The following is a 27908-nucleotide window of genomic DNA, read 5'->3' on the forward strand; positions in this document are numbered from 1 at the left end:
GACAAACGAGTCCTGGAAAAGCCACCCGCTGTTCATGTGTTAATCGCATAATCGGTGTTCCAAGCTCATATGCACTGACGCTCACTGTGTCACTCTGCTCCTTTGTGGGTCTTCAGAGAACAGATTGAATCTAGAGGAGTTCATGGCCCAGCTACGGCTCAGGCCTCTACCTCCTCTGGAACCTGCACCAAACCACTGCCAGTCTGGTCCAGGGGTCAAGTGCATCCATCACAATAACCCACTAGAAGAGAAGAATTTTTCTAGGCTAATTATAACATGGAATGAGTATCCTTTAATAACATTCTTTATTATGAGAATAAATACATAAAACACAATATATTAGCCACATTTCCTCATATACATTCAGAATATAACAGGAAGTTAATAGGCATAATCATCAGAACTAGCTGAACAAACAAAATTTTACTAAGCCAACAACACTGGAGAAAACCTGGAAAGTTTATGCACTAGTAGCAGACAAAGAACACGTGATTTCAGTGTTTCCTTTATATTAATTTAAAGACAAACATACTGCAGTTATAAGCATGAAGTGACATAATTCTTTAGCTCCGTGCAGTGGCCGTTTGAGGTTGTTCTGACTGCAACTGCTTTCCAAGGTATTCCCTGAAATAAAACAAAAAGATTGAGAAACATTCTGGAGAGCGAGGAGAAACATTCTAGAGAGTGAGGAGTAAGATAGTAGTGGGAAGCATGAAGTAGAGAAAGAGGAAAAAGCTTTAGGTTCAGAATTATTCCTTCAAACAATGTCTACTAACATTCGATAGTCCATCGGAGCTACTATGAGAGTGCCTAAGCTTTAGGTATCCATCAACTATCGCTCTGAAAATAAGGTATGAAACAAACATCCACAAAATTGTCTGGAAAAAGCAAAAGCCCAGTGGTAATATTTAGAAGTCTTGACAACTGTTACGGAACACCCACGAAGCCCACAGATTTTGGTTGCTGAACATATATATTAGAAGCTGTGGCAAAGTATTTAAGAGGATCTTTTCCCATAACCCAACTGCATGAGCACATGCAATACCGATGGACATACTAGCAACTTAACCCACGGGCTAGCAAAACAGACACTGACTGAAGAACTATATCTTCCAGTTGGAAGAAAGAACAGCTATCCAAGCCAGGCCCACTGTATCCCATAATTTTCTTTAAGATGTTTTCCTCACCTTTATTTTCAAGTGCACTAAGTCACTTATTTTATACCTGTCCTCTCAACACTGGAACAAACACTCCTCAAATTCTTAGCATTTGCCTTGAGTAACAATATCTAAATTATATGGAAAAACACTGCACAATTCTTCCAAATGTTCCCACCTTTCACTGTCTCCTGTGACAGCAGGTCAACATTTCACAGAACCAGAAGAGTTCCAACCAGAAGAGAACCATTTCACAGAGGCTGAAAGAGGTCTTTAGTAATATCTGGGTTGTTGCTTGTTACAGAAAATAAACTTCAACAATTGAACCACTGTATCAACTGAAAGAGATGTTTCAGGACCTGTGAAATATAGGTGTTCTTTTCACATTGCTGATCATACACTTAGCACCACAGTTTTTCTCACTACACAGCTATTTCAACCAACGCAGATTGAACACGAGAAGCCGTTCAGAGAAGTGATCTTGAGAATGAAGCCTTTAAAAAAAAAAAAAACCACACACCAAAACCCAACAAAACACCTAACTCAAGAGTATGCACTTTTGCTTTATTTAAAAAAAAAATAAAATAAAAAAGATCAGTTCTTACTGCACATTCCAAAAACTAGTTTTCAGTTTAGTGTCCTGTTGAACTGCTGTTCCCTATGCATTACAATTCCTACCACTCAATGAAGTTTAGCATCACAACTGTACCACCTAACAGCACTTTTCTCAATTTTAAAGTCAAGTATCTGGAAAAACAAAATTCCTATGAAGTATACTGTTAACTTCAAACTCCACTAGCAAAGAAAATAACACACAATCTGTATGCCGAGCCATACACGACGAGTTAACACCTTCCTTCACAGCTTTATCAGGTGTTGCTGCAGGATCACAATATTTTAATGCTTGGGCTGCACTCAATAGGTATGACTCTTGATCATAATAGGCAGGTTACCACCCTCAAAGTAGAGACTCCTGATGGCAAAGAAGAAAACGAGCTGCTCTCTTGCAGTTTTGCAGGACTCAAAATTGTTCCACCAAAAAAAACCCCAAAATTGACAGCCATCCAAAAACACAGCTGGCAACCATGGAAGGGCTTCAAACTCACCAAACCTCCTTCTGCTCCCTCAGTGGGTTTTTTTATGCCTATATGCACATACTGATTCTAGCATTTCTTGTCTGACATCCAGCCTTGAAAGCAACTTTCACTTTGAATGTGAAACCCCTATGTGATTACTTAGAAGTAGGAAAATCAATCAAGTTAACAATCCATAACAGTACAACCATTGCGCAGCTTACACTGGTTCAGATGCATGCTCAAGGCTTACTAAAATCCAACCATAGCACAGTGCATTCAGCGAAAATCTCTGAGAAGGCAGAGCAGTAGCATATTTTGTAGGTGCTTAGTGCCTTCATTCAACCTCTAAGGACAGACAGTAGATAGTACTGCTATGCTGCAAACCCAAACGAAAATCCCATACTGTCCCTACCCCATCATTTCTTTAGCTACCACCAAGGGCTGCTGAAATGCAAAATGCTTGTCCCACTTGCTGTTACAAGTGCCAGTAAATTTTCTATTTGGTTATTGCTTCCAACTGAGTGTCGCTGGTTAACCTAGAATAAGTTCTTGCATGGTCTATGCCGGATGATGAGAGGGATTGGTAAGGGACCAATAGGAAGGATTTAGACAGCTTCTCAACATGAAGCTTTCATGTGCAGCCTGACAGGTTATTCTGCTAGGCCTTTGGTCACTTCTCCCTCCCATCTTCCACTAAAACACAAGCTACCAAGAGTAGCTTCAGTAGGCTCCTGTTCTCCCTCTGTTAAAATACATACCAAAAGGACAAGAAGATTCAAGTATAATTTTTACATACTGGTATTTCATCACAGCAGGAGGTTAAGTAGTACTGTAAGCTTCAGTTTTCACACATAAATTGGACACAGGTGTCCATCACTATGCTATTACAAATATCAAGTGTCTAAATTTTTTTTTATTTATCCTGTACTGTTACTCAGTTAAAACTTAAGAGGAAAACTAGGATTTTAGAATTAGTTTACCCCACAAAATTAAAACTACCTTTAAGAATGAAAGCATTCAACACATTGCACTGTAAGAGCACGTATGATGGAAAGAAGAACAGACCTTGTCAGTAAGTTAGCAAATCACCTCACAAAACATTCAAAACAGCATCTGACAGACTAGAGAAACACACTGCAATGGAAAGTAATGAGGTATTACCTTGATTTTTTAGATTACAAGCTACAAATCCATGAATTGAACCACTTTTCCCTATTTCAAACTTTTTTTGTTAGTCCTTCCTTCATAGCTGCAGAAGACCGCCTTTACCTTAACAAAGGCATCGTGGTTGCTCTTTCACAAGCACATCAAGTTTCTAAGACAGTTCAACTCAGCAGCAAAAGTATACAATATACGAGCGCGGCCACTACTGGCAGAGACCCATGCATGCCTCATCAGCTCAAATTAGAGACTAAGACAAAACATATCCTGCTAACATTTGATAGAACTGAGCTTTGGAGCCTACACACCCATTGTCGTTCAATACACAATCTTACAAGCAATACCATTTTTCCCTTCTAACCAGGCCAAGTAGATCTGCAGGGTGTCGCTCAATACGTGTTCTACGAGATGTATAAAATTCAAGTACAAAGTTATGGAAAAAGAGCAAAACACTGTCCTGACCAACAACCAATTCAGTCACCAATTTTTCCCACTAGAAAGCTGCCTTTTACCTTGAGTAGGCATTGTATTATTGTATACAATACTTCAAAAGCCAGTCGGAAGTAGTAAACACTTTCTCAACACAAATACACCAGCTGTCCAGTCATTATATGAGGCCCTTTTTTCTTTGAAATAATTTAAGGGGATGAAGGGAAATGAAATTCTATGTACCAGTAGTCCAGTAATATTGAACACATCTTCATACACTGCTTTATTCCTTAACTGTTTTCCAGAAAGGGAAGGAAAGTTACCATGTTTAATGATGCTCCCTCAAATCAATAAGCATCTGGAAAAGTCTGTGTTTTCCTACATAAACAGACTTACTTTTAAGCACACCATTTTGGTAGAATCTCCATGCTGGGATTGTAGAGGTGAACTCCATAGATATTTTTAAGGTACCTCGCAACATTTCCTAGTAGCGCTAGCTTGGAATCAGCACTAGAAACCATGCAACAAAGAACAAGAAGGCAATTCATCCTCCAGCATTAATAATCAAGATGTAAAGTTCATTGAGCAAAGGCTCAGGTACCTTGGAAGTTCAACTTTGGCCGTTTCCTCCCAGTGAAACAGAAAGGCCTTTATACAGATTAGTTTCAGCCTCCTTCTAACTTCATTCAACATAAAACCATCCTTATTACAAAGCAGACGAAGCTGGTCCTACAAAGCTTGCCTTTACAGTTAACTGCATTCAAACATGAAACAATTGATTCAGTATAAATTTACAAGAGCACAAAATATTACCTCTGTGCTGCAGAAAAGTATCAAAATATGCAAGTACAGTACATCACTTTTGAAACTAATTACAAAATCCTCCATTTCTCAACTAAAGCTCAGATCAACAAAAACTTGAAACACCACATGTTCTCACTTCCTTGGTCATTCAGAAGTCTGACAGTGAGGTGTAAGTAATTTCCATTTGCAAATTAATCTTTTCATTCATATTAGAATAACCAAGTGAGATTCCTTCCACACTAGCAATTCCCCCTTTTTGGGGCATAATCTTTAAACACACATTTTCTGCAGTATCCAAAGCACTTTTTCCAAGAAGAAAAGGAAACTTAGAGGTGAATACATGAATTTATTGCATCTCAAATCCTTATTCCAATTTGTTGCTTCACTCAGTTTAATTTAATTGGTTTTGCTGGCATATGAGACTGACACCCTCAAGCTGAGATATACTTCAGTGTCATAGTAATTGCAACAAATGCTTAAAGGTCATTTAGGAAAAGGTACAAGAAACCAACCCAACATGTAAGCCACCAAATTCAGCGAGCACGGAATATGGAGATAATTTCAAACTGGCTCAAGACCCTACCTGAAAATTTTATACTAATTTTCAGATTGAGCAAAGCACCATTGTCAATAACAATCTATGACAGGAAAGTTTTAAGGTTTCAACAGATTTCTAGAAGTCATGTGCGAAAAGGAACAAGCCTTGCAGTTTAAGAACTACTATGTCTAGTGTTACACCCAAATTCCAGTGCAGTTAGTTTTACCTATCCTTTGAGGAAAACTGAAAATTCTTCTTCTTAGCAGGCAAGGAAAGAGAAGTAGATGAAGCACAGAAGAAAGGAAGAGTGAAATTTTCCTATTCTCTCTTTTCTAACAAAGTTTATCTTAAATCTTGCTTAAATTTATTAAAGAACCATATTTATCCAAAAAATATTTGACGGTCTTGAACATCTGTAACTTCTAGCTTGTTTTAGCAGACTAAGGCTCCTAAGAGACAGAATGCCTTACTTTGACAAAGAACAATATAAAAATATTGACTTCATTTTTCTCTATCTAAATACAAACCTAGAGTCCCGTGCTTTTGAAAGTGAAAATGAAAAGCTAGTTCTAAAGCCATTCTTACCTTTATGGAAGAGTACAGAAGTGTAATAAAGCTACAATAAAAAGTCTGCCACGTGACAAGTAACTCAAAAGACGTTGCCAACATACACTGTTACAGACAAATCATAAAGATACAATGAATAGTTAAAAAAAAACAAGTTCAAAGGACAGGCAGCAGATGGAATAGTCTGAATAGACAGAACAGATTTGCTGTCTTTGGATTGCATTTCTACTATGGGTCTAATAACCTGGATTTGTTGAGAGAGACAGACCAGTTTTAGTCATTTATTGTGGCTTCACAAATAGGTATTCGAGTTATATAACTGATGTATTCCCAGCTCTAAGCAGGCTAAATCATTCCTTGCAAGCATTGATCTTGTAAGTGTTAGACTGCTGCAAAAACAGCTCCACAGATGTGACAATCCCTGGAACCTTCTAAGCAACACAGTCATGAAGTGGCAATACTAGGACAAGGTTGCAACCATCTCTCAAGTCCCCATCTAAGCCAGTGGAAGACAAAGCTGGCACAGCCACCCTCAAACCCATTCCAGTCAATGTGCGCCTGCCTTTCTCATGGGACGCTCATCCAGGCATTCTGGTGAGACTGGTTTTTGTTCATTTAACTCTAAAGGGAATTGTTTTCTCCTAATAAGCTCCCTTGAACCTGGTTACTGCAGTGTTGTATTAACACTAGTGGCAGCCAGGAGAAAGACACGGGGAGTTGGAGTGGCCACACCACAAATGCATTTGGCTTGCCACAGAGCCACAGAAGTCAGTAGAGAAAACAAAGGAACAAAGAAACCAGGCTTAGAAATCAAGCCTGGAGCTATGTTAATATTTGGTTCCTGAAATACAATCTTAACATACTGATAGATCAGAAATTATACAACTGTGTATTTTTATATATTAATGTAATAAGTACACGATATTTTTTTTTTTTTACATTACATCCACTGCTCTTCACAGAAGTAAATAGAAACAGCACAGCTATGAAAGTAGTAAACTAAAAAACAAGACATCTTTCTGGAGAGCTGGGCTAGGAGGACCGCCCAAGTTGGAGTGCTACCTCACAGGAAAACAGTGCAGTTCTCTTCTGTCACTTGTTTGCTGAATAGTTTTCTTCCTTGATTCGGCAGATTCATGTATCAAGTATTTCAAGAAAAAGAAATGTATTTAAAACTATAAAATATTTGCCTATTTTACCAATGCAGACCATAAACAGCTCTGAAGCACTAACAACAAAAACAACAAATGTACACAACAGAATCAAAGCTATTATGACCCAACAGTTTGGGCCTCTACCAGATCATAGAATCATAGAATCGTTAGGGCTGGAAGGGACCTTCAAAGGTCATCTAGTCCAACCCCCCTGCAAGGAACAGGGATATCTCCAACTAGATCAGGTTGCTCAGGGCCTCATCCAACCGGGCCTTGAACGTCTCCAGGGATGGAGCATCCACCACCTCTCTGGGCAACCTGTTCCAGTGTTCTACAACTCTCATGGTAAAAAATTTTTTCCTAATATCCAACCTGAATCTACCTCCCTCTATTTTAAAACCATTACCCCTTGTCCTATCACAACTGGCCCTCCTGAACAGCCTCCCCCCATCTTTCTTGTAGGCCCCTTTGAGGTACTGGAAGACCGCTATAAGGTCACCCCGGAGCCTCCTCTTCTCCAGGCTGAACAGCCCCAACTCTTTCAGCCTGTCCTCATAGGAAAGGTGCTCCAGCCCTCTTATCATCTTCGTGGCCCTCCTCTGGACCCTCTCCAACTGGTCCATGTCCTTCTTATGTTGGGGACTCCAGAACTGGACGCAATACTCCAAGTGAGGTCTCACGAGGGCAGAGTAGAGGGGAAGAATCACCTCCCTCGACCTGCTGGCCACGCTCCTCTTGATGCAGCCCAGGATGCGGTTGGCCTTCTGGGCCGCAAGAGCACATTGCCGGCTCATATTGAGCTTCTCGTCCACCAGTACTCCCAAGTCCTTCTCCTCAGGGCTGCTCACGATCCATTCTCCGCCCAGTCTGTATTTGTGCCTGGGATTGCCATGACCCAGATGTAGGACCTTGCACTTGGCCTGGTTAAACTTCATGAGGTTGGTACGGGCCCACCTCTCCAGCCTGTCGAGGTCCCTCTGGATGGCATCCCTCCCTTCCAGCGTGTCGACGGCACCACACAGCTTGGTGTCATCGGCGAACTTGCTGAGGGTGCACTCCACGCCACTGTCCACGTCACCGATCATCAAACTATGGTTTAATAAATTATCTCATTTTTAGCAGAACTGTGGTGATTTTCACCATGTATTTCCTTGACCTATGCACATGGCCTTGGATCTCAAGACAGACAGAAGATATTGCAAAAGTCTCTGCAATCCTCAACACTTAGTGTAACAGATTCCATTCAATGCAAACAGGTAGAACAAAAGCAAACTGTCAAGACAAACAGCACCTAGGACATTTTTTTCACCTTAGTGATTCACAGTAAGGAGACGTTCACGTACATTGTGACCTGCACACTAAAACTAAACAGCCTGAATGGCTGAGCATTTTAATAGTTGAGGACTAGAAATGTTCAGTGAAAGTTGTTTGGATTATTTTGTTTAAATGGAGCCTGTCTTCAATTGAATGCAATGATATCAATAGAAAATCTACAGATTATCACTTGATTACTGAATCATAGCATGGCTTATAGTCCTCCTTATGATGTGAAATGCAAAATTCATGTGTCTTCAGGCTGAGTCAACTGCAAGAACTTCCCTTACACACAGCTGTTTCCTTTCAGAAAGGTATTGTCCATTTTTCAGAAGAATAATTCTAGACTTCCAGGTCACAGCTTTACATACAAGCCATAAAGAAACACATCAATGAGCTCCTATTACAAGGCTATTACTCAAACATTTTATTAGATTTTAAAAGAAAAATCTGTAACATTTAATTCAATATATGCCTTTCTATTAAGGAGAGAAGGTATAAGTCACTTTTAACTTATAAGGCACACTATGAGCTAACGCTTACACAGAGCCATTCTGTGAATTAAAAAGAACCAACTTGACTAAACCATGCAACCTGTTTTGAAAGTGGTTTTATATTTAATCGGAAGATTTAGTTGCCACAATGAACAATATGCAAAGTGCTCTCAACACTTAAGAGCTTTAAGTTTGCACACAGCATTTCAGAATGACTGATAGGAAAATTCAGTTAAATATTATCTATCAGGAAATCAAATCTTTAAAGTAATATTAATCAGAAATGAAACTATCCGAAAGTTACTTCTTTGGTGACACACTTTTTCATCACAGCACATGAAAATGAACAACTCTGAAAAAAGAAAACGCAAATTGAGCAGGATGTTCAATGTTTGCAAAATATGTGCTCCACATTAACAGATGTGCTATTAAAGTGTGTTTTACAAACAATGCAGATCTCATGACAGAAAATATGATTACAGTGTGAAATCCCTGAGAACATATGCACAATACAAACCACAGACCCTACCTATATGGAATGAAACTTTACAAGAATACATATTTATGTTTAAATAAAAAAAAATGAAGCACTCATACTAGATATCAAATGTGCCTATAACTAACTTGATTTTTGCCTAACTTGTCTCATTCTAGCTAGGAAATGCCCTTCTAAAAAAAAATGCATTAATTTTTATCAGGGACACAATCTATCTTCTCAGACTTTTCAGTTAGCTAACTTTTGCTAACTACTAAAAGAGAATTGTATTGATAATGAACACTAAGAAACAGAAGAAATAAATACAGAGGATTGCATTACCAGGTAGGCACTGTTTCCTAGATTTAAGCCTACTCTACTAAGCATTACACATCTGAGTGTTCAGACAGGGAAAACAAAGTGGGAGGTGGAGAGGGGAAGGGGGCAAACTTCATGGCTGGCAGTTAACAATCATTACACCTTGCACATCTCACTACCAAAAGCAAGCACGGTACAAAAGCTATCTTAGGAGATACACGGGCTTTGGAGAACAAAGTTTATAACAAAGAAGAATAGCAAAAAATGCTGAATATTCCATGCTAACTCCATAGAACAACAGCTTCTAAAGATAGCATACTGCAAATTCTAGGCAGTTTCAGATTCTTTAATGTCTCTCGACAAAACTAGTCATTTTAAAAGATGGAAAGCAAGTAATTTTGTCTGGGATGTGCGCTCTGAATATCATACCTCACTCTGTTGCATATTCAAAGTTTCTCTGAATTTGTTGTTTCACTCAGTATGCTGTTTATTAATTTTACTTCCAATACCTGATAGTGCAGCAATGACGCATCCTAACTCCCATTGTTTAGCATCCTCCAACATACTCATACTCTCCATGTCAGTATCAATTCACTGAATAGCAGTTTATTCGAAAAGCCTGCTTGTTTACAGAAGGTTTACAGCTCAGAGCCTGCACAGGTGAAAGGACCCTGGGGAGATGAGGCATCATACCCAAACCCGGAGGCAAGAGATGCAATCCCTCACTAACAGCAGCTCACTGCTAAGGCATAAGTAGAAAGGTGGGGCAACACAGTCCAGTAGTTTAGTCTATGGGAGCAAATGCCAAAAGACACCGAGTTCTGCCACTACCCTGACTCAGCCAGAGGAAAAATAAACGAGCTTGGAGTCAGATTCACTGGTTTCAGTAGCACTTGAATGAATACTGAAGAACTTTTGACCTATAGAGGTTAAACCACTGCATTTTACTTTACATTTATATGAAAAAAGAGCACACATGATCTGTTTCTGCACATCTCAGCCAGACCTGACGTAGTAACAACTTTCTCTTATTTCTGACCTCTGGTCCCCAACTCCCAACAGCACTGCCGCTGACAGAGTAAGAAAAAACTAATATGCTGCACTTACTACATGAGTCATGAGCAAATTTCCCTGGGCCTAACCCAGTTAGAAAACAAGCAAGTGGTGGAAACTAATGTTTTATGTTCTAGATGACCAGTAAGGTCATAAATAAATTACACATTAGATGCAGAATACTTAGTATTCACCTAGCTCCATCTACTACTTATTTCAGTGAAGTAATACTGTTGGAATTAACCCCTCTAGAATAACGTCAGGAGACTACATGTTCACAAACCTTAAAGACAGAAGATTAATTCCACCGCTCAACTTGAGGCACTGAAGCTGCTCCACACTGCCCTGAAAAAAACTTGCTTCTCTCCACTGTTCACAGAATGAACTTGGGCTTCTAACTTTAGGTGCTTCAAGTCACAACATTCCATCCCTGAAGTTCAGCAAAATGTTGTGCCAGGAAGCACATGAAAAGCACATGCTTCATCTGTAGAGATTAACGTACTGGGTTTCTTTAAAGCGGTATATGTAAGTGCTGTCAGTTTAGAACTTAATTATTTGATTCTTTTAAGTTCTGCATCATTAAAAACATTGCTTCAACCAGCATTACGTTCCCAAAAATGGTTCCTAATATTAAATTGGTCAAGTTGGGTATTGCCTCTGAACACCTGCAAGGACAAGGAATAAGGAGATGATGTTTCTCATCCATAGTTAAAGCACAAACTGAACAGGACATCAAAAAAACCTGCACCATCATTGCTGTGCTAAACTCCCCCATCTGCCAATAACAGGTTTCTACCATTATCATGGGGTGCTTGACTAACACAGTTAGTTCAAGTGAGGTTAAAACACAGGATAAATTACCATTTAAAGTCATCAAGTGATGCTAAAATGATACCTTCACTCCCTGCATCAAGTACATGATCATTTAACATGCAAATGTAACTGGAATATTTCACCTGAACTTACCTCATCTGAAAAACTGACAGCCGTTACTGCTTTTGCCAACCTGATTGCACCATTAAGCAGAATGCCTGACAGTGATTTCCCTCTATTTATCTCTAACTTAAAAATCCCTAAGGAAAAGCCAGTTGAGCAGCCTGTAATGAACTATTCAAATTACTCAGGAGTTAATTGTCTCCAGGTTGAGTTATTAGCAGTCTAATGATACAGCTGTGTTTTAAGCAGAACACCACTGCGGCTGTCCCATGACACTCCCTCAGTTCAGGAACCAGAAGTTTTCCTTACTCTGCTGCTTCAGGAACAGCTCTTGCACACCAAGCCTCAACCTGGCAGAGCAAGTCCTTATTTTCTCATCCTTCTCCCGGTTAGCTTCCAGACCTAGGAAGAGCCTGACTACTCTGCATGTGTCACAGTAACACAGAGTTGTTTCATGCCAATGAAATTAAAGGAAAAACACAACTGCTTTGAGTGAAATAACTAGAATTCCAAAACACATTGAAGCAAGGGGAAAAATTACTATTATTAACCCACGTACTGCTTTTGGCTGGGATAGAGTCAATTTTCTTCATAGTAGCTAGTATGGGGCTCTGTTTTGGATTTGTGCTGGAAACAGTGCTGATAACAGGGATGTTTTTGTTACTGCTAAGCAGTGCTCACACACAGTCAGGGCCTTTTCTGCTTCTCCCCACCCCACCAGCGAGTAGGCTGGGGGTGCATAAGGAGTTGGGAGGGGACACAGCTGGAACAGCTGACCTCAACTGAACAAAGGGATATTCCATACCATACGATGTCATACTCAGCATACAAAGCTGGAGGAAGAAGGAGGGGAAGGAGACATTCAGAGTGAGGACGTTTGTCTTCCCAAGTAACGGTTAGGCGTGATGGAGTCCTGCTTTCCTAGAGTTGGCTGAACACCTGCCTGCCCATGGGAAGGAGTCAATGAATTCCTTCTTTTGCTTTGCTTGCGAACGCGGCTTTTGCTTTACCTGCTAAACTGTCTTTATCTCAACCCACGAGTTTTCTTGCTTTTCCTCTTCCGATTCTCTCCCCCATCCCACCAGGGGTGTGGGGGGGAGGGAGGGAGCGAGCAGCTGCATGGTGCTTAGCTGCCGGCTGGGGTTAAACCACAACACTTCAGCTCTGAAGGGCAAGGTAAGCAAAACCTTGAAGTTGCTAAGTAATCCATCTCACAACAAAGCAAACCTAAATAAGCAGGCACTTGAACTGCACTGCGCCGCAGTCAGGGGACTCTGCTCTCTCTTCTCCTCACACAAGCTACGAAACAGAAGAGCTCACAACACAAAGCAAAAGCCACATCTACACAAAGACACATCTAGCTTCCCACACACAAACAATGTGTCACCTCCTTAGCTCAAGCTACCTGATGCCCACTCGAGGGGGAACGCTACTTTGGCAAATATAAACCAAGGACAATGAGTCCCAGACACTTTTTCCAATAAGAATTAAACACAAACACATTCCCTGCAGAGATGACGATATGAATCTGAAAAGGGCACTAAAACTTAAACAGATCCCTTTATTGACACCTCTGAAGATTTGAAATTAGATGTGATTGCAATCTCTCTCTGTCTCAAGACTAAAGGTTCACAAACTGTGAAAAGCATGCACAGAAATGCATGCTATTAAAAAAAAAAACAAAACACACAACAAGACAAATCTAGAAGACCAGATGTGATATTTTTTAAATTAGTATGCTTAAGTTGAAAACAAAAAAGAGTCAAGTTAGGCATCCAGGAAAACTTTTACTACCAGTGAGGTTAGTGCTGGAGAAAGACCAGAGTTCTGTATTTTTATTACCAGATTTTCAAGACAGCAGAACTCACAAGAAATAAGATCTGTCCACTCTGTAGAAGGTAAATTCAATAACCAAGCCTTCCACACTGTAACCTCTATTTAGTCAGTTTATAATACTCAGAATGCTTCAAATGTATCAGAACAGCACAGTGAGAAAAGAAGCACGTCACCAAATTGAGCAGCAGGCTGGAGCACAATATACAATACTGCCCCAAAATTAGGTTGCATATGACCACACATTTAGTCTCCATCTCCACACACTCAGAAATTCCATGTTATTTACTGAAGTACTCCTTACCAGTGGAGAACATAAACGCCGGATTTGTCATAGTAGGTTACTTAAATGTGTTTACCTGTTATAGACGGTTCCCACAGTATGAGAAAGGGAAGAAGCAGGATGAAGTTACTATAACACACACAAGACTTAAAACCCACATTCTTCAGAAGAAAAGGGGGAAAACTAGCTCTGTTTTACAGAAGACAGAGTGCAGGAAGAGCTGACGAGCTTTTTGTCAGCCTTGCTAGCCTGTGTTCTACAGCAAGTAGGTGACTTAAACGATCAGAACGTGCTTGAGAAACGTTGTTTCCCTACCACTTTCACACTGTTAGCATCATCACTATTCAGACTTTTAAAAATATCTCATTGTGTCAGAAGCAAAAAAGCTGACAAAAGTTACAGGTACTTCCAAGCACCAAGCTTTTCAGAAATAAAAGGTTGTTTAAGGTCAAAATTAAATTAGTTGTTTGTATCTCAACATTTATGTTCCAATGTACTCAGATGTACTGTTGCATTTTATCTTTCTCTAAGGCAACGCCAAATTGGAAATATGAGCTTTGGCAAAACCATAATTATTAATCAGATTAAGAATTCCTAATTAGTATTTTTAACTCTCTATGCTTTATGCTTAGCATACTAATTAGTTCAGCAGGTTACACAAAGTTGTTACATGAACACTGAAGTTTTTCAGAACCTCAGTCCTTCAATGCTTCACCATAAAGGTCCTGTGCTCTTTTGGAAAGGCAGCATCACCCACCAGCAAGTTCTGTGGCAGAGCGCGCCAGGACTTCAGGGCTTTTGGAGCTTTACTAGAGAACTAGCCAACAAACAGTGAAAGAAAAACTCCACTTCAAATTTTATTCTGAGCAATTGATGAAAAAGAGATATCGGTGAGCGATTTTCAGCTTCATCTAACCAACCAGGTCATCAGCTTCTGCTACTCCAGGAGCTCGAGAAAAATTGTACTTGCACCCCTTAAAACGGCAACAGAAAAATAAGTGTAGAGTGGGGGAAAGAACTAGAGCAAAGAAAAACAATGCAAAAGAATGGTCAGGCAACTGCCAATGAAGTACTTGAAGCACCAACTCTTACAACTACATCAAGCTACTGATTTCTTCAGCTGAGATTAAGTAAGCTTGCTAAAATACCTGCACACATCCTTAACATTTTAAAGACTGTAGTTTTGCAAGCCTAAATTACAGCTCATATTAAATACTAAGCAGTTCAAACAAGTTAAAATATATTGTTCAAGTGAATTGCTCATGTGACATTCAATCACACAAGGTCAAGCTACTCAATTCAACTGCAACAAAAATATGCAGAAAAACTAGATAAGGTCTTACACATCAGCATCATATTGTTCTATCATTTAAGAACTGCAGTCTTACCACATTAAAATGTTATTCCCCCCTCAAAGAAATCTGTCTTGAATCCTCTCTCTGCAGCCCACTATTTCTTACTGTTAGTAGTACGTTAAATAATCTTCACATACCAGTTGTGAACCATCAGCTTCTGCACAGCCAGTAGTGCATTATAACGAACTTGTTGGTCTTCATGATGCATGTGGTTCATCACCAGCTGTTTACCACCAAGTTGTTCAATCACTCTGAAAGAGAGGAGGGGAGCAGGTTTTTTGACAGGTTCTGGGTTCCTATCCTATCCAACTACTTCATGTTCAAGGTATTAAGTTTAAGTCACAGAATATTTAATTTATGAAAAGTAGTTCTTTCCTAACGGATACATTTTATTTGACATGTTATGAATGCAGATCTCTCATACTACCTACTGATTTTTTTTAAGTATTCATAACATCAGAAAGTGTTTTTCTTGGACTCCTCTGTTTGCTACCCACTACCTACTTCCATAAACTTTCAAGTAAGCAACAATCAAGGACGAAGCCCTTTTCAGACCAAGTCTCTTCAACTTGGTTGAAGTCTCTTTTTTCAGCCCTTTTAGATCAGGTTGCTAAAGAACTCAATATTGGCTTGAGAGAGTTGGCAGGGTACAGCATTGTCAATTATTATTTAGGAGGAGGTTGTGCTCTCCTCTCCATAAATTGATGATAACCAGGTCACTCTATTTTTTGCAAGAATAAAGCCCCAATCCAGTCCAGCACTGCCTAATCCAGGAAAAAAAAAAAAAAAAGGAATTAAAATCACACCAACATCTATTAAACCGGCCACCTGGTACTCCTCACAGTGCCCACAGCTTATTAATAGCTATACCAAATCCCACATGGAATACTGATGAAACACTGTATCACATGTCAAGAATATATCATTTCTTAAAAAAAAACCTGGAAGGCAACACACTCAAAACCTGAAAAAATATCACCATCCAGATGACTCTCTACAGGCAGCATTCTGGACTGTCATAACAAAGAAAGTTCGGAGAGATTTTGCAAGGAATATATATACTGATTACTCACTTGCATATGTTTTTTTACATCAGTTCTCTCACAGGTCACTGAGTAGTTACACATAATATCCTGTGAAGAGGATATCATTTGCATTCCTCTTAACCTGATGCTATCCTGCTATTCCAAGCTTGTACTAGCTGTCTGCTTTTATTACTGTTCTTTTCATGGACAAATTAATGCATTACTGCTGCATAACACAACATGTTTTTGTAAACTGCAGAACAGTATAAAGACATAGTGTGGAGATGAAAAAGAGAATTTTCCATTTCATGTTATAACTCAGTCAAAATCATCCTAGAGACCACAGGGAATATTATTTCCTAACAGTAATGAAACATATAAGGATATTTCATACAACAGGAATATATTCAGAAAAGTGCAAATGTTTTAAGCTGGAAAATCCTCATCAAGAATTCAAGAAGTTATTAGTAATGTAACAGAGCAAAAAAACCCTTATGCCTGCCTTAGATCGCCTCATATCTTTAATCCTGAGTTAATTATAAAACCACTGCACACAAAGACAAGACTATGCAACAAAAAATTTTTCCTCATTAAAGGACTGACAAACCACTGAATTTTTAGAAATTGAAAGAAAGTAAAAAAGGCATTAAACTCAAAAGCTTCCTTATGCTAGGAGCATGCAAGAAACAAAATTAAAAGTTTATTTCCATTTGTGATTATAAGATTTTGAGCATTTCAGACGACAGTACATCACTGAAATTATGGCTGAGAATACGAAGAGTCAATAAACATCATTACTTTTCTTGCATAACACTGCATACTGGTACAAATCACCTCCCAGCCATGTGTTTTAGGCCAAAAGGTAAGCAACTGTGAGGAAGGTTCACAGTGAATCCCATTCCTTCAAGTTCCAAACCTGCTCAAAACACTACTTTTAGTTCTGTTTTCCCTCTCCTCAACTTCTGCTTACTTTACAGCAGTAATAGAACACAGCAGTCCAGTTATGGTACGTGCACACCTTCTGCAGAGAATGTTCCTCACAATAACAGTGCACTAAGCCAAAACACTGGCAATTCAAAGAAATTTCCAGATGCTGAAGAGCCAGATTTTAACATGACCCATTTAAAGGGAGAAGGAGGAAACAAGATGAAGACAAATGAGAACAGTTTAGACTTATAGCAGAAAATATTAATATAAAACCCACACCACATATCTAAACGCAGAACAAGGTGAAAAAGGGAATGCAATTAAGCTGTTTCTGAATCATGAGCTAAAGAATGGAGTGGCTCTAAGTGTCAATCTCTTGTACATGCAAAACATAAAACCCATGTACACAGCATTCAGGTGACTGAAAGTGTTGATCTTACATAGCAGTCACCCTTGGGCCACATGGAAGTTGTACTGGAGGCTGATGTGTTTATTTCTGGTGACAGGAAACACCAATGCTGTACTTTGTTTCTGCTGTTACATTGTCAGAAATGCATGTTGGTGAGCCTCACTAGAAGCCCACAGTGGAATAGTCCTGAGAACTTGGTTCACAATGTGCAATTTTAATTAAGTTAAATTAATTTAAGCTGACAACATTAGAGAACAGCTGAGCAAAAGCATAGTATTTAGTTTAACAAACTAAATAGTTCAGTCAGACAAAGGGAAAGCTCAGCCAGAAGTGTAACTCTAGGTCTCTGCTGTGCGTAGCAGGTAAACTCAAAAAGTTGATGCCCCTGCAGCTTCCACCCCAGCAGTTTCTTTTTTCCCTTCTCAAATATGTTTATCACAGACCTGCTGAGTGGCTCAGCCCTGGCCAGAGGCAAGTCTGACTTGGAGCTGGGGAAGCTTCCAGCAGCTTCTCACAGGAACTCCCCCTGTAGCCCCTCTCCTGCCACATAAGCCCAACACACCAAGGAACAGCATCCATTCTCAAAGTGAGTCATGCAACGAGTGTGTGAGACGCCAACCAGGCACGAGAGCAGTAAACAACTAAATATTTTAAAACATCATGGTAAGAAATGGACAATTACATGGGAACTGACACACAGTCCTTAGCTTTTAGTCCTAAAATTGCTGAAGTCACACTTAGTAAGAATAGACTGGATTACAAAAGAAATTCTTTCTTTTAAAGAGATTGAGGCATTTTAGTTTTTCCATCAGAACAGAAAGTTAAATAAGCCAAGCCTGTAAGCAGAAAGCAGCTAAATTATTAGAATTTGATATAAGAACGTGGGTTAGAAAAATATCTAGAACCTTTCTGATTTGTTGATGACCACTCCTTTTGAAGGCTGACACATTTCTGCATAGGTTTAACAGCCTGGGAGCTGAAAGCAGCTGTGGTCCCACCAGCAGTACATTTTCCCCAACCACAGACGGAGAGATACAGGTCCTGTTTATCCACTTATCCAATTTCACAGCTTTAGTCCAGCAACTGCATAGCAACTGCGTTATGCCACACTTGGGTAGAAGTGTGCAAGCTGTTTAAAGGTTATGGCAAATGCCTAATCAAATGCTTTCAGACAAAGGGCAGCTCAAAACAGGAGTAACCAGTACTAGTCCTTCAGCTTTGCCACGTGAAGGCAGCAGTATGGAGTTCCCACCTTATTGAAGGATATCTTGCCTCCCCTCCAAACACCAGTTGTCATAGATCTCTTTCAGAAGACACAGGAACTAATCAGCAAATACATAGCACTGGTCAGTACAAGTGGTACACCTCTGACCTTCCTTAGTCAACTTAGAAGACAGTTAATTTGTTCCAATAATGTAAAAATATCTCCACTTCAAGTTGCTTACGAGACTACAAGGGCTGTGAGTCTGTCTAGAGTGAACAAATCTTTCTAGCATATATATGGCATGAAGCTTCAGTCTGTTGTTCATGATTCTACTACTGTCAAGACAGGAGTCTGCACAAGAAGCGTTCATAAAACTCCCAACAAGCCTAGAAGGCCATCCTCATCTTCCCCATTAAACTCTATGCAGAAACCAAAACCAGACAACTTCTTTGCTACAAAAATTAAGTCACATGTCCCTTTGGGTGACTGATGAGCATGATTCCTGCAAAAGACAAAGGTCCCTTTCTGCTTCAGTGGTCTCTTTACTCTAGAGATGCAATTATTCAGCACATATCTTTGCTCATTGGTTTTTAAATCAAAACAAAGCAGGAAAATATAGCAATGTCTGTCTGTATATTTTGACAAGAATTCAGGTTTACAACAAACATTAACACTTTCACCAAAACGTGTATTTGTGTAGCTAAAAGAAAACATGCTAAAATAGAAGAGTGATAACTGAATCTGTGATAACATCACTGAAATTACAATAGCAATTGTTTGTAAGAAAAACCTTATCTCAGTAGTCTTAAGCCACAAAATAGACTTAATCATTGTTGAAATAGTCCATCCCTACTGCAAGTCCACTGCAGTCCAATAGTCATAATAGAGGGTAAAAATTATATGTTGATTAAATACTTGGTAGTTGTTCTAAATTTTTCCAATGCATGTCTCCTGCTTTAGTCTAAACAACTTGATTAATCAAGACTTCTTTAGACGTAGGTTCCCTTCACTGTTAAGAGACACTGAAATATATTAAGTCAAAGATCTCGTTTGTATTTTCTCATCTGATCTAGTTTGTGTTTTCCCACCTTCCCAGTGAATTAAACTTAAGCATAACCTGCAGTCCCTATGTAGCATATTTTAATATAAGCAAGCTTACCGTTTCCCACGGGGATAGTGTCGTACGTATTCTCCCACATCATGAGCAGCTACAGCCAGCACTTGTGGGTCATCAGAAACCTCCAGAAGTTTTGTCAGGATTCTAGGAAAGGATTTGAAACAATCAAGTCCCAGGTTTTGGTTTGAGGTGGATTTTTGGTTTTGTTTTGGGTTTTCTTTGTTGTTGCTTTTTTAAAACCATTGTTAACTTAAAATAACGAAGCCTGTAACCATAAAAATGCTTTAAAAGTCACTCAAAGAGCAAAGCTAGAATAGAACTTTTTCCAAAAGTAAAGTTGCAATTAAAACAACAGATATCCGGCCCTAATTAACAGAATTATTAAAAGTATTCACTGGAGTGAGTTTAGCGAGCCACATCTATAAATACCTACAACCAAGGTTTACAAAATATCTCCTTTTTTTATATATTGGCTTCAAGATCAACAGTTTTGAGTTCAAGATAAGCCGTACTAAACAAACGTATAAATATTTATAGACTAGGACAGGGGTGGGACACAAACAAAGCCTACACAAGGCCAACAGATGCTGTTACTTCTGTTATACAGTAGACACCAGTCATGCTTGCATGCTGTCCCCAGCTCCTGCACTACGGATTCAGAAAGAGATAACACCATATTGCTCATGACACAGCACTAGGGGTATGACAATATCAGCCTTTCCCCAGTCTAATCCTTGCCTCACCTTACAACAGTAGCCTTGCTCAATGCAGGACAGAAGGACAAAAAAAGGCAGAATTTTATACAGAACTCTGTTACACAGAGTCATTTAAAAATTAAAAGCATACCAGTGGTTGAGAACAAAGCGGCACACCAAGTTTTTTGATCTGTGCAACCATGAATTTCTCTCGGATCAAGACCATCAACTTTATCTTAAAAATATCACTCATTTCAGTCAACCATTGTGGTCTAAAAAGCAGTTTCGTCCTAACTCAAAGACTGAGATGATGAAAGCTGAAAGCTATACCTTGCAATTGACTCCAATTTCATATATTAGTTATTTTGTTAGCATGAACAGAAATAAACAGGTGCAAGAATTAGAAAGCATTTTCTCAACTCTGAATATTGTCTGCATTTTTTAATGAATTAATTAATCCGTTTTAGTGGAAAACGCCTACCAGTAACACTGTTCTCTAGCCAGTAATGAGGAGGGGGGAAAAAAAAAAATGACACAGCTATGAAGGTTAGGCACTAATAAGTTTAAAAGGTTAAACGTACAGATCACTGGAAAACTAGATTCACCTATGTTTAGTGAGACGACAAACGTGTTCTCATCACAGAAAGTTAGTAACAAGTTGAAATAGGTAAGTAGGTTAAAAATTCAATCGGAATTAAAAAAAAGAACATTCTGGTAAAATAAAATTACCACAGCCACTGCCTCCATAGAGGTCAGAAAGTGACAGATGAAGCACTTTTCATTTTAAAAGAACTTCTAATTTGGACAAGAAGTAGGAGCAGAAACGTAAACCGCAAGACTAATCAGAAGACACTGAAGATCCATGTAAGATCGCTAAACAAAATACAAGTCCAGCATCACTTGCTTAAGAAGCCAATAACGGCAGAAGGCAGAAAAAAAAAGTAAGTTTAATAGCAAACTTAAGTACACTAGAGTTAGAAAACAAGCAAGCTGGCAGATAAGGGAAAAATAAAATATGGTTTGAAGCAAAGAAAGGATTGTTTGTCAAATGCAAGAAACTATTGTAGATCACTATCTTTGTGGCAGCACAAGCACAATAAATTTACCTAACAGTCCAAAATCCAGGAGAGATGAATACGGCAAAACACTGCAATTGCTGCAGGAAATACTAAACCTCGACGTCAACTTCATGTTGCAGTTGGCAGCATCTGAACGTTTTAAGTCAATAATCCTACATATTTAGCAATATGCCCTGAGGGAGGAATTTACCAGGCTTGTTTTGGTGAGGTTTCAGGGTAGACTGAAATGCACATAAAGCTCAGGATCGGCTTGCTCTTGCCATGCCTTCTAACTTCTCACATGCTGCACTCGACCTCCTGATTTCTGTTAGGTCACTTATTAGCAAATATGAACAGGAAGAACTCTACGTATTATCACTTAACACAGTTAAGCAACTAAGAGCTCCTACAAGCTATTTAAGACCTAGACACTTTTGAGTACATGCTTTCAGAAGCCAGCAAATAAGTCTTTGACTCCAAAAGTAAAGACAGGCTTCAGCTTCACTTCATCTAACAACCTACATACACTAAACAGTCCCACGACAAAATAGATAGATTGCAAAGTAATGAAGCAAGTCAAATTTTCCACGGAACAGTACTACAACTTTCAACTCCCAAGTGTTCAAGACAGGAGTTCATTACTCAGATCAATAACACCACACAACACAAAACAGCTAAGATACGGTAAAACCACTTTTAATTACATCAATTAGTATAGCTATCTTTCAAGTTAAAGCATTAAAAGAGTCAACAGCACAAAATCTGCATGCAAGTTAAGCTAGAGATATTCCCTCTATCATCATCATCAATACATTTTGACCAGTAAAAGCAAATAAACAATTCTGCTTTTGAACAAAATGAACCATGCATAAGGACAATACATGCTAAAAATAGAAAGATGTTCTGACTTGCTTTCATTCTAGACTTTTCATGTTGAAATGTAAAATTTGTATTACATGCAGGTTCAGTTAAACACAGATAAAGAATTATGTGATTCAAGATTTGAAAACTTACTTAAGTAGTTCATAATTCTTCTCATTTAGTCTTACAGCATTCTCCCGCCAAAACTTCTCAGACTTGTGTACAGGACTCCACTCCAGTCTTCCTGACTTGAGCTCAGAACTGTACTCATCGAAGGAGCTGTAACACAAAAGACCTAAGTGAAATATTGGCTAAGCTTCTATGAACAGAATTTGAACCACGTGCCCAAGTCTGTCCCTAGCAAGCTAAAGCTGGAGCACAACTTGCTATGGCACATTTGGAAGCCCGCTCCCTGCAGAGCATGAGAACTGTTCCCTATCTCAGAGTTCAACACTTTAAAAATAAGGAAAGGCAGGAGAAAAATTTGTTTTCAAATGTACTCTTCCATCCACATCAAACACAATTCCAAAAGAAAAAAAAAAATTGAGGAAAAACCCAAGCCACACAACCACAGCATCTGGTAATTCAATTGGTTGTTTTGCCTGTTTTCTAGGTTTTAACTCCCCAAGGAATGATCTCAGCCCTTGCCTTTCATCCAATTAAAACTTCGACATGAACTACAATATGCAGTTCAATTTATGCACAAGAGTAAGAACTACGTAAACACTAGCAAAAACTTGAGTTAATCTGGGCAGCAAAATGTGTTCTAATCAGATAGTCTTCACCTTACACTGGAACACCTATAAGATCTCTCAGAAGTCCTTTAACAATTTATCAGTTACAAAGATCACATATCCAAAAGTGAAGATTTATTTTCTACACAGCCTGTAAATACTCACTTAGAATAGGCAAGGTCTATATACAATATGCATCTGTACGCTTTAACTTATCAGCTAGTGTTTACATATAATTCTGTATATTATTCAGCCTTAAAAAATAAAAGTTTTACCAATGCTCGTATAATTGTATTTTTTTCAAAGTTCACACTGCAGAGCATACCTAAGGTCCTGCACGCTCTCACCAAGCTTGTCCAGTAGAAATTTGATATCTTCACTTATGTCTTCATCATCATATTTCTGCTGATCCAAATTTTCTAGCTGCTTTAAAACTTTACACTGAATCATGGCAAGAGCATATTCTTGGCGAGTTTCTCTCTCAGTAGATTTCTCTAACAAATTCTAGGGAAGTAAAAATTTTGTTTGTTTAAAGAACAGACTACTTTGTCTCAAAGTTGCATTTTTAAGAAATTATTGTTCGTATTTTTTAATTTTGTAAGTAAGTGACACAATTGACCGCTTCCCAAAGTAATCTCTCCAAAGTAGTAAAGTATGAGTCTACCACACAGTGGCTGCTTTACAGCTACATTTAGTAGCATAAATTGTCTAGGACTGACCTTACTACACAAGAGGGTTATTCATATCTGTCACGACAGCAGATGAAGAGGAACGTGAAAAAAAAAAAGGCTCTGTCTTGCAAGGTAGAAGTAATGCAACCGTATGCGCCGAAAAGCACAACCACCATGCTACCTTCAATACTAGAAAGTATTAATTCACCTCCTATGATTATTTTCCACATCAAATCAGGCAGACTACAAAGACTATTCAAAGAAAAAGCGCAGGCTCATATCTCAAATCCCAGAGTCTCTGCCATAAACGACTACTTCTGTCTGGAATTATCATTTTAGCTTTCTGTGCAGCAATAGCATAAAGCAAGAAAGTCTTAAGGTTGTTTTTTTAAATCATCTTTCCAACTCAAGAGTTACCATCTGGATTAGATCAGCTTCTTCTGAATTTGGGAATATTCCAACTAGACATTTTTATTCAAACAGAAGTGTGATGGTAAGACTGAAATTACAAGCACAGAATGTAATAGTCAAGTTCCAATGTCATTTATTCATTACTTTTCTACTCAATTTAATTAGCTTCAAATTATGTTGTTCAATCAGAGCTAGCTACCTGCATTTTTTGATAAAGCTGAAAACATGAATTCCATATAAAAGACAAAGCCCTTAACAAACATAACGTGTTCATTTAAATAAGTATTAACAAATACCAGAAATAAGTAATGAAAGCACATAGAAGGAATTTGACTGCATCACTTTCTTTCACGTCACAGAACCATTACACTTAAGGTTTCTAAGATACCAGACTTCATATTAGTTAGTAAGACAGAACACTGCAAATAAACGTTACAACTTGCACACTGAAAATAAGTCATATTACTGCTCTTAAGGGCCACATACAACTACCTTTAATGTGCAAAAAAACCCACCTGTTTCTATTTCAGTTACAGAACTGAGAAGTAAAAGGTAATCTACAGAAAGTAATGTTAAATTAGAGGTAAGAGTGCTAAAGAGAGCAAAAGAACAAATCATGAATCTTAGAAGACAAAATTCAACAAGTTCAAGGAGCAGATAGCTAAAGTTTCCAAAGAACTCCTGGTTAAGGGAATTATAGGCAGATGTGGAAGCTACTCCAAATATTATTACCTATCTCATACCATAGTGAGATATTCAAGCTTTTGATAGTGAAATTGAAAGAACGTTAGGAAAGTACAAACAGGAACACACGACTAAATAAAATGGGTCAGTAAAGTACTCAGTGATTAAAAAAAAATCCTAAGGTACCAAATGAGTTACAGGTAGGAAATAGATACAAAAGAAAACAAAAGTATGAAAAATGAGGAAAACACACTTTATTAGGTAAAGAGAGAAAATAATTGATTCAAAGTAGACAGAAGCACCCAATACCTGTTGCTTTATACAAAAAACATTGCAATCACACACTTCAGGCAATTAACTTGCCAAACAGGTAAAACAGGTCAAATTAGGAGAAATCGAGTAGTAGAGAAGACATACGCAAATTGTCAAGACTCATGGCATACCTTTAGTAACGCACAGGCAGCAAAGATGGTTTGAGGAATCATCAAGCCTGGTCCTTTATACAATTCGTTCTTTTTTTTTTTTCCCCCTACTGTGGCCTCTCACACAGGAAAAGGCCTGTTTTGCCTCGGCTACCCATTTTAATTTTGCTTCAGAACTCACAGCTCTGATGTCTAATTTCTAATCTATTATTTTCTGTCTGCCAGTTTGCAACCTCATTTTCATGCCAACACTAGTCTTTAATGTTGGAGAAAGAAAATGCTAAGTTAATTTCCCTGAAGCCTGTAACAGAACCATCTTATTCTTTTTAGCCTTTATTTATTAAAATAACTTGGCTTCATTTTTGTCTCCTCGTGCAAACTACATTAAATCTAAGAACTAGCAATTATTTCTCCTATTTTTTAATGACCTCGGTATTGGAAGAAGTTGAATATAAACTGCTGAGGCCCTCAAGTTTTTTCCTTTTTTTTTCCTTTTCCTTTTCTTTTCCCCCCAAGCTGTCTTGCTATATGTCCCGGCTTTATCCTAACACAACAATCCTAAACAACACCAGAACATCTACAGAGGTCTACATATTAAGAATAGCCCCTACTGAATACCTCACACCGCTGACCTCCTTCAACAGGATAAATAGTGTATTCTTATGATCTACCTTATCCAGAAATTTTTGAAAGTGGCAGATGCTTTGGCTAGAGTGATCATTTAAGTCACAGAGTAAGCACCTTCACTCAGATCATTATTGCTTATCAGCAAGTCAGTAAGCAACAATCCCCCTCTTCACATCCTAATTTGCTTGCAACACCTACTTCTGGAACACAATCAACATCCAGGAAAACAAATAGATCTTGGAAACTATCTCCCCTACTTAGGATACAAGTCCTGTTTTAAAACAGGATTACAAGTTGTTAGAGCATTCCTGTATTACACACAAGACATTTGACAAGCATGCATGTAAAACTATGTGCACATGCACAATTAGCATCCATGAACACAAACTGGTACTCTCACAATGAAAACATCAAAACTCTGTGCTCAGTTATTCCAAATTATCTTAAATAGGACCAGTGACTTTCAGGTAACATGGACACAATAAGTCAACTAATCATTCTTACATGGATATTCTTCTTCATTTTGACACAGCCACCAAGAAAAGATTTTTGGACTAGCAGATAAAAATAATTTCTAAGTCGGTCAGTTGGACAACCATATGTATGTTTAAAATATTTTTTAATTAAAGCTTCATAAGGTAAAATTTATCAGATATTAGTAACTACAGTGTTTTACATTAATATCAGTAGAAAAAAAGAATCTTGAACTAAAGAAGGGAAATCACTAGCGTCTGTGTTAACATAGGTTTCTTCAGTCAACCTTATTTTAAGAAGGCATTGAACAGCAGATGTCTATTACTTATAATAGCGTGTCTATCACCTGTAGCAAAACTCAGTTCATAAAAAACAGAAAGGGAGAACTAAGCTTTCAATCCAGGTTACTGAAATGGTCTAGCAGAAACAACTGTGCATCAGCAACATTTGAGAGAGAAGCACTGTGAGATTGAAGTTAACAGACACTTACCCGAAATGCTGCAAGGATGATTCTAGTCACTTTTTCTTTGACAGATTCCTGAAGAATATCTGACAGCACTGGAACAATATTATACCGACGGAGATATTCACACATTTGAGGGCTAAATGCCAGCAGCCACACACAGAAAATCATCTGGTACTGGAGCTGGAAGCCGCATTTGTTGCTCAAGACCCCCATGATACTGAAAAATCAACATAGTATACATTTAATTTTTAAATAATGACTGCATAGACTGCATTGCTCCACCCTGAAACATTAAAAGAAATGGTCAACAGGAACTTATTAGAAAGAGCTGCTGAGGATGAGTATACAACACATACTTCACAGTATCCTGCACCAGTGTTTATCATTGTACAAGCAGCTTGCTCAGAAAGTCATCTTTTAAAGACAGAGCTATTTCCTCCTTGGCCTCACAGCCATAAAGCAGCTTTTCCCATGTGAACTGATGTGGTACTGTATCCATCTTCAGGTTCACTGAGAGTCTGTTTCTACTGGCATGCTTAGAGCATTATTTGTCATTCTAGGAGAAAGAGAAACACACAGCTACTCCTTCAGAATTAAGAAAGAGAAGGAGTAAACAGACAGAACAAAATGTACACAAATTGAACTTGCTCCTTAATTGTATCTTTCCACAGGAGTGTCTGAAATGAGCTGAAGTAGTCATTATTTAACAAGTGAGTTCTCAGAAAACAGATTATAGATACAACACATCGCAGTTATACAAAGCACTGCTAGAGAAGAAATAATATCACAAGATGTCCACGAAAACATCATGCAAAGCTTTGTTCAGCTCAAGTTTTGAAAATTTAATAAGCAATTTACATGCCTATTCCAAAAAAGCTAACCTAATTTAAAAATAAAATTGTCTACTTTCGAGATCATTGCTATCAAGACAAATTCAAACTTGTTTGAATGCAGGCTTATTGTAATGCTTTAATAGTTTATTAAAAACCTTCCTTGGTGAAAAAGTTTCTTTCAATAGTGTCATATTGACACACGTGAACATCTTTTGAACTTTGAGCCACCATCCCCAATAGAAGCACGCATGGCAGAAAATTATTTACAGACAAGCATTTTTTAAATAAGATGAGTGACAACATCCTAGCCTGATGCAGAGCTATTTATGAAGAGAATCTGGAC

The 27908-nt window shown here is 38.4% G+C and overlaps 1 protein-coding gene across 2 annotated transcripts in view; it reads right to left on the bottom strand.

Annotated features, from left to right (window-relative positions):
* Positions 1-216: 216 nt before the first annotated feature.
* The window catches only part of ATP6V1H (ATPase H+ transporting V1 subunit H), a 50963-nt gene continuing 23271 nt past the window's right edge, over positions 217-27908 (bottom strand). For both annotated transcript variants that reach the window (XM_086609278.1, XM_086609279.1), the window contains exons 9-14: positions 26757-26949; positions 23303-23481; positions 22397-22522; positions 19672-19773; positions 15085-15198; positions 217-624 (exon numbers count right to left, since the gene is read on the bottom strand). In XM_086609278.1, the coding sequence (XP_086465404.1) occupies positions 564-624; positions 15085-15198; positions 19672-19773; positions 22397-22522; positions 23303-23481; positions 26757-26949 (775 nt within the window). In that variant the 3' untranslated portion in view covers positions 217-563. The remainder of the gene's footprint in view (positions 625-15084; positions 15199-19671; positions 19774-22396; positions 22523-23302; positions 23482-26756; positions 26950-27908) is intronic.

Source organism: Tauraco erythrolophus, chromosome 3 (genome assembly GCF_009769465.1).
Source record: "Tauraco erythrolophus isolate bTauEry1 chromosome 3, bTauEry1.pri, whole genome shotgun sequence".
In the NCBI taxonomy this organism is placed as follows: Eukaryota; Metazoa; Chordata; class Aves; order Musophagiformes; family Musophagidae; genus Tauraco; species Tauraco erythrolophus.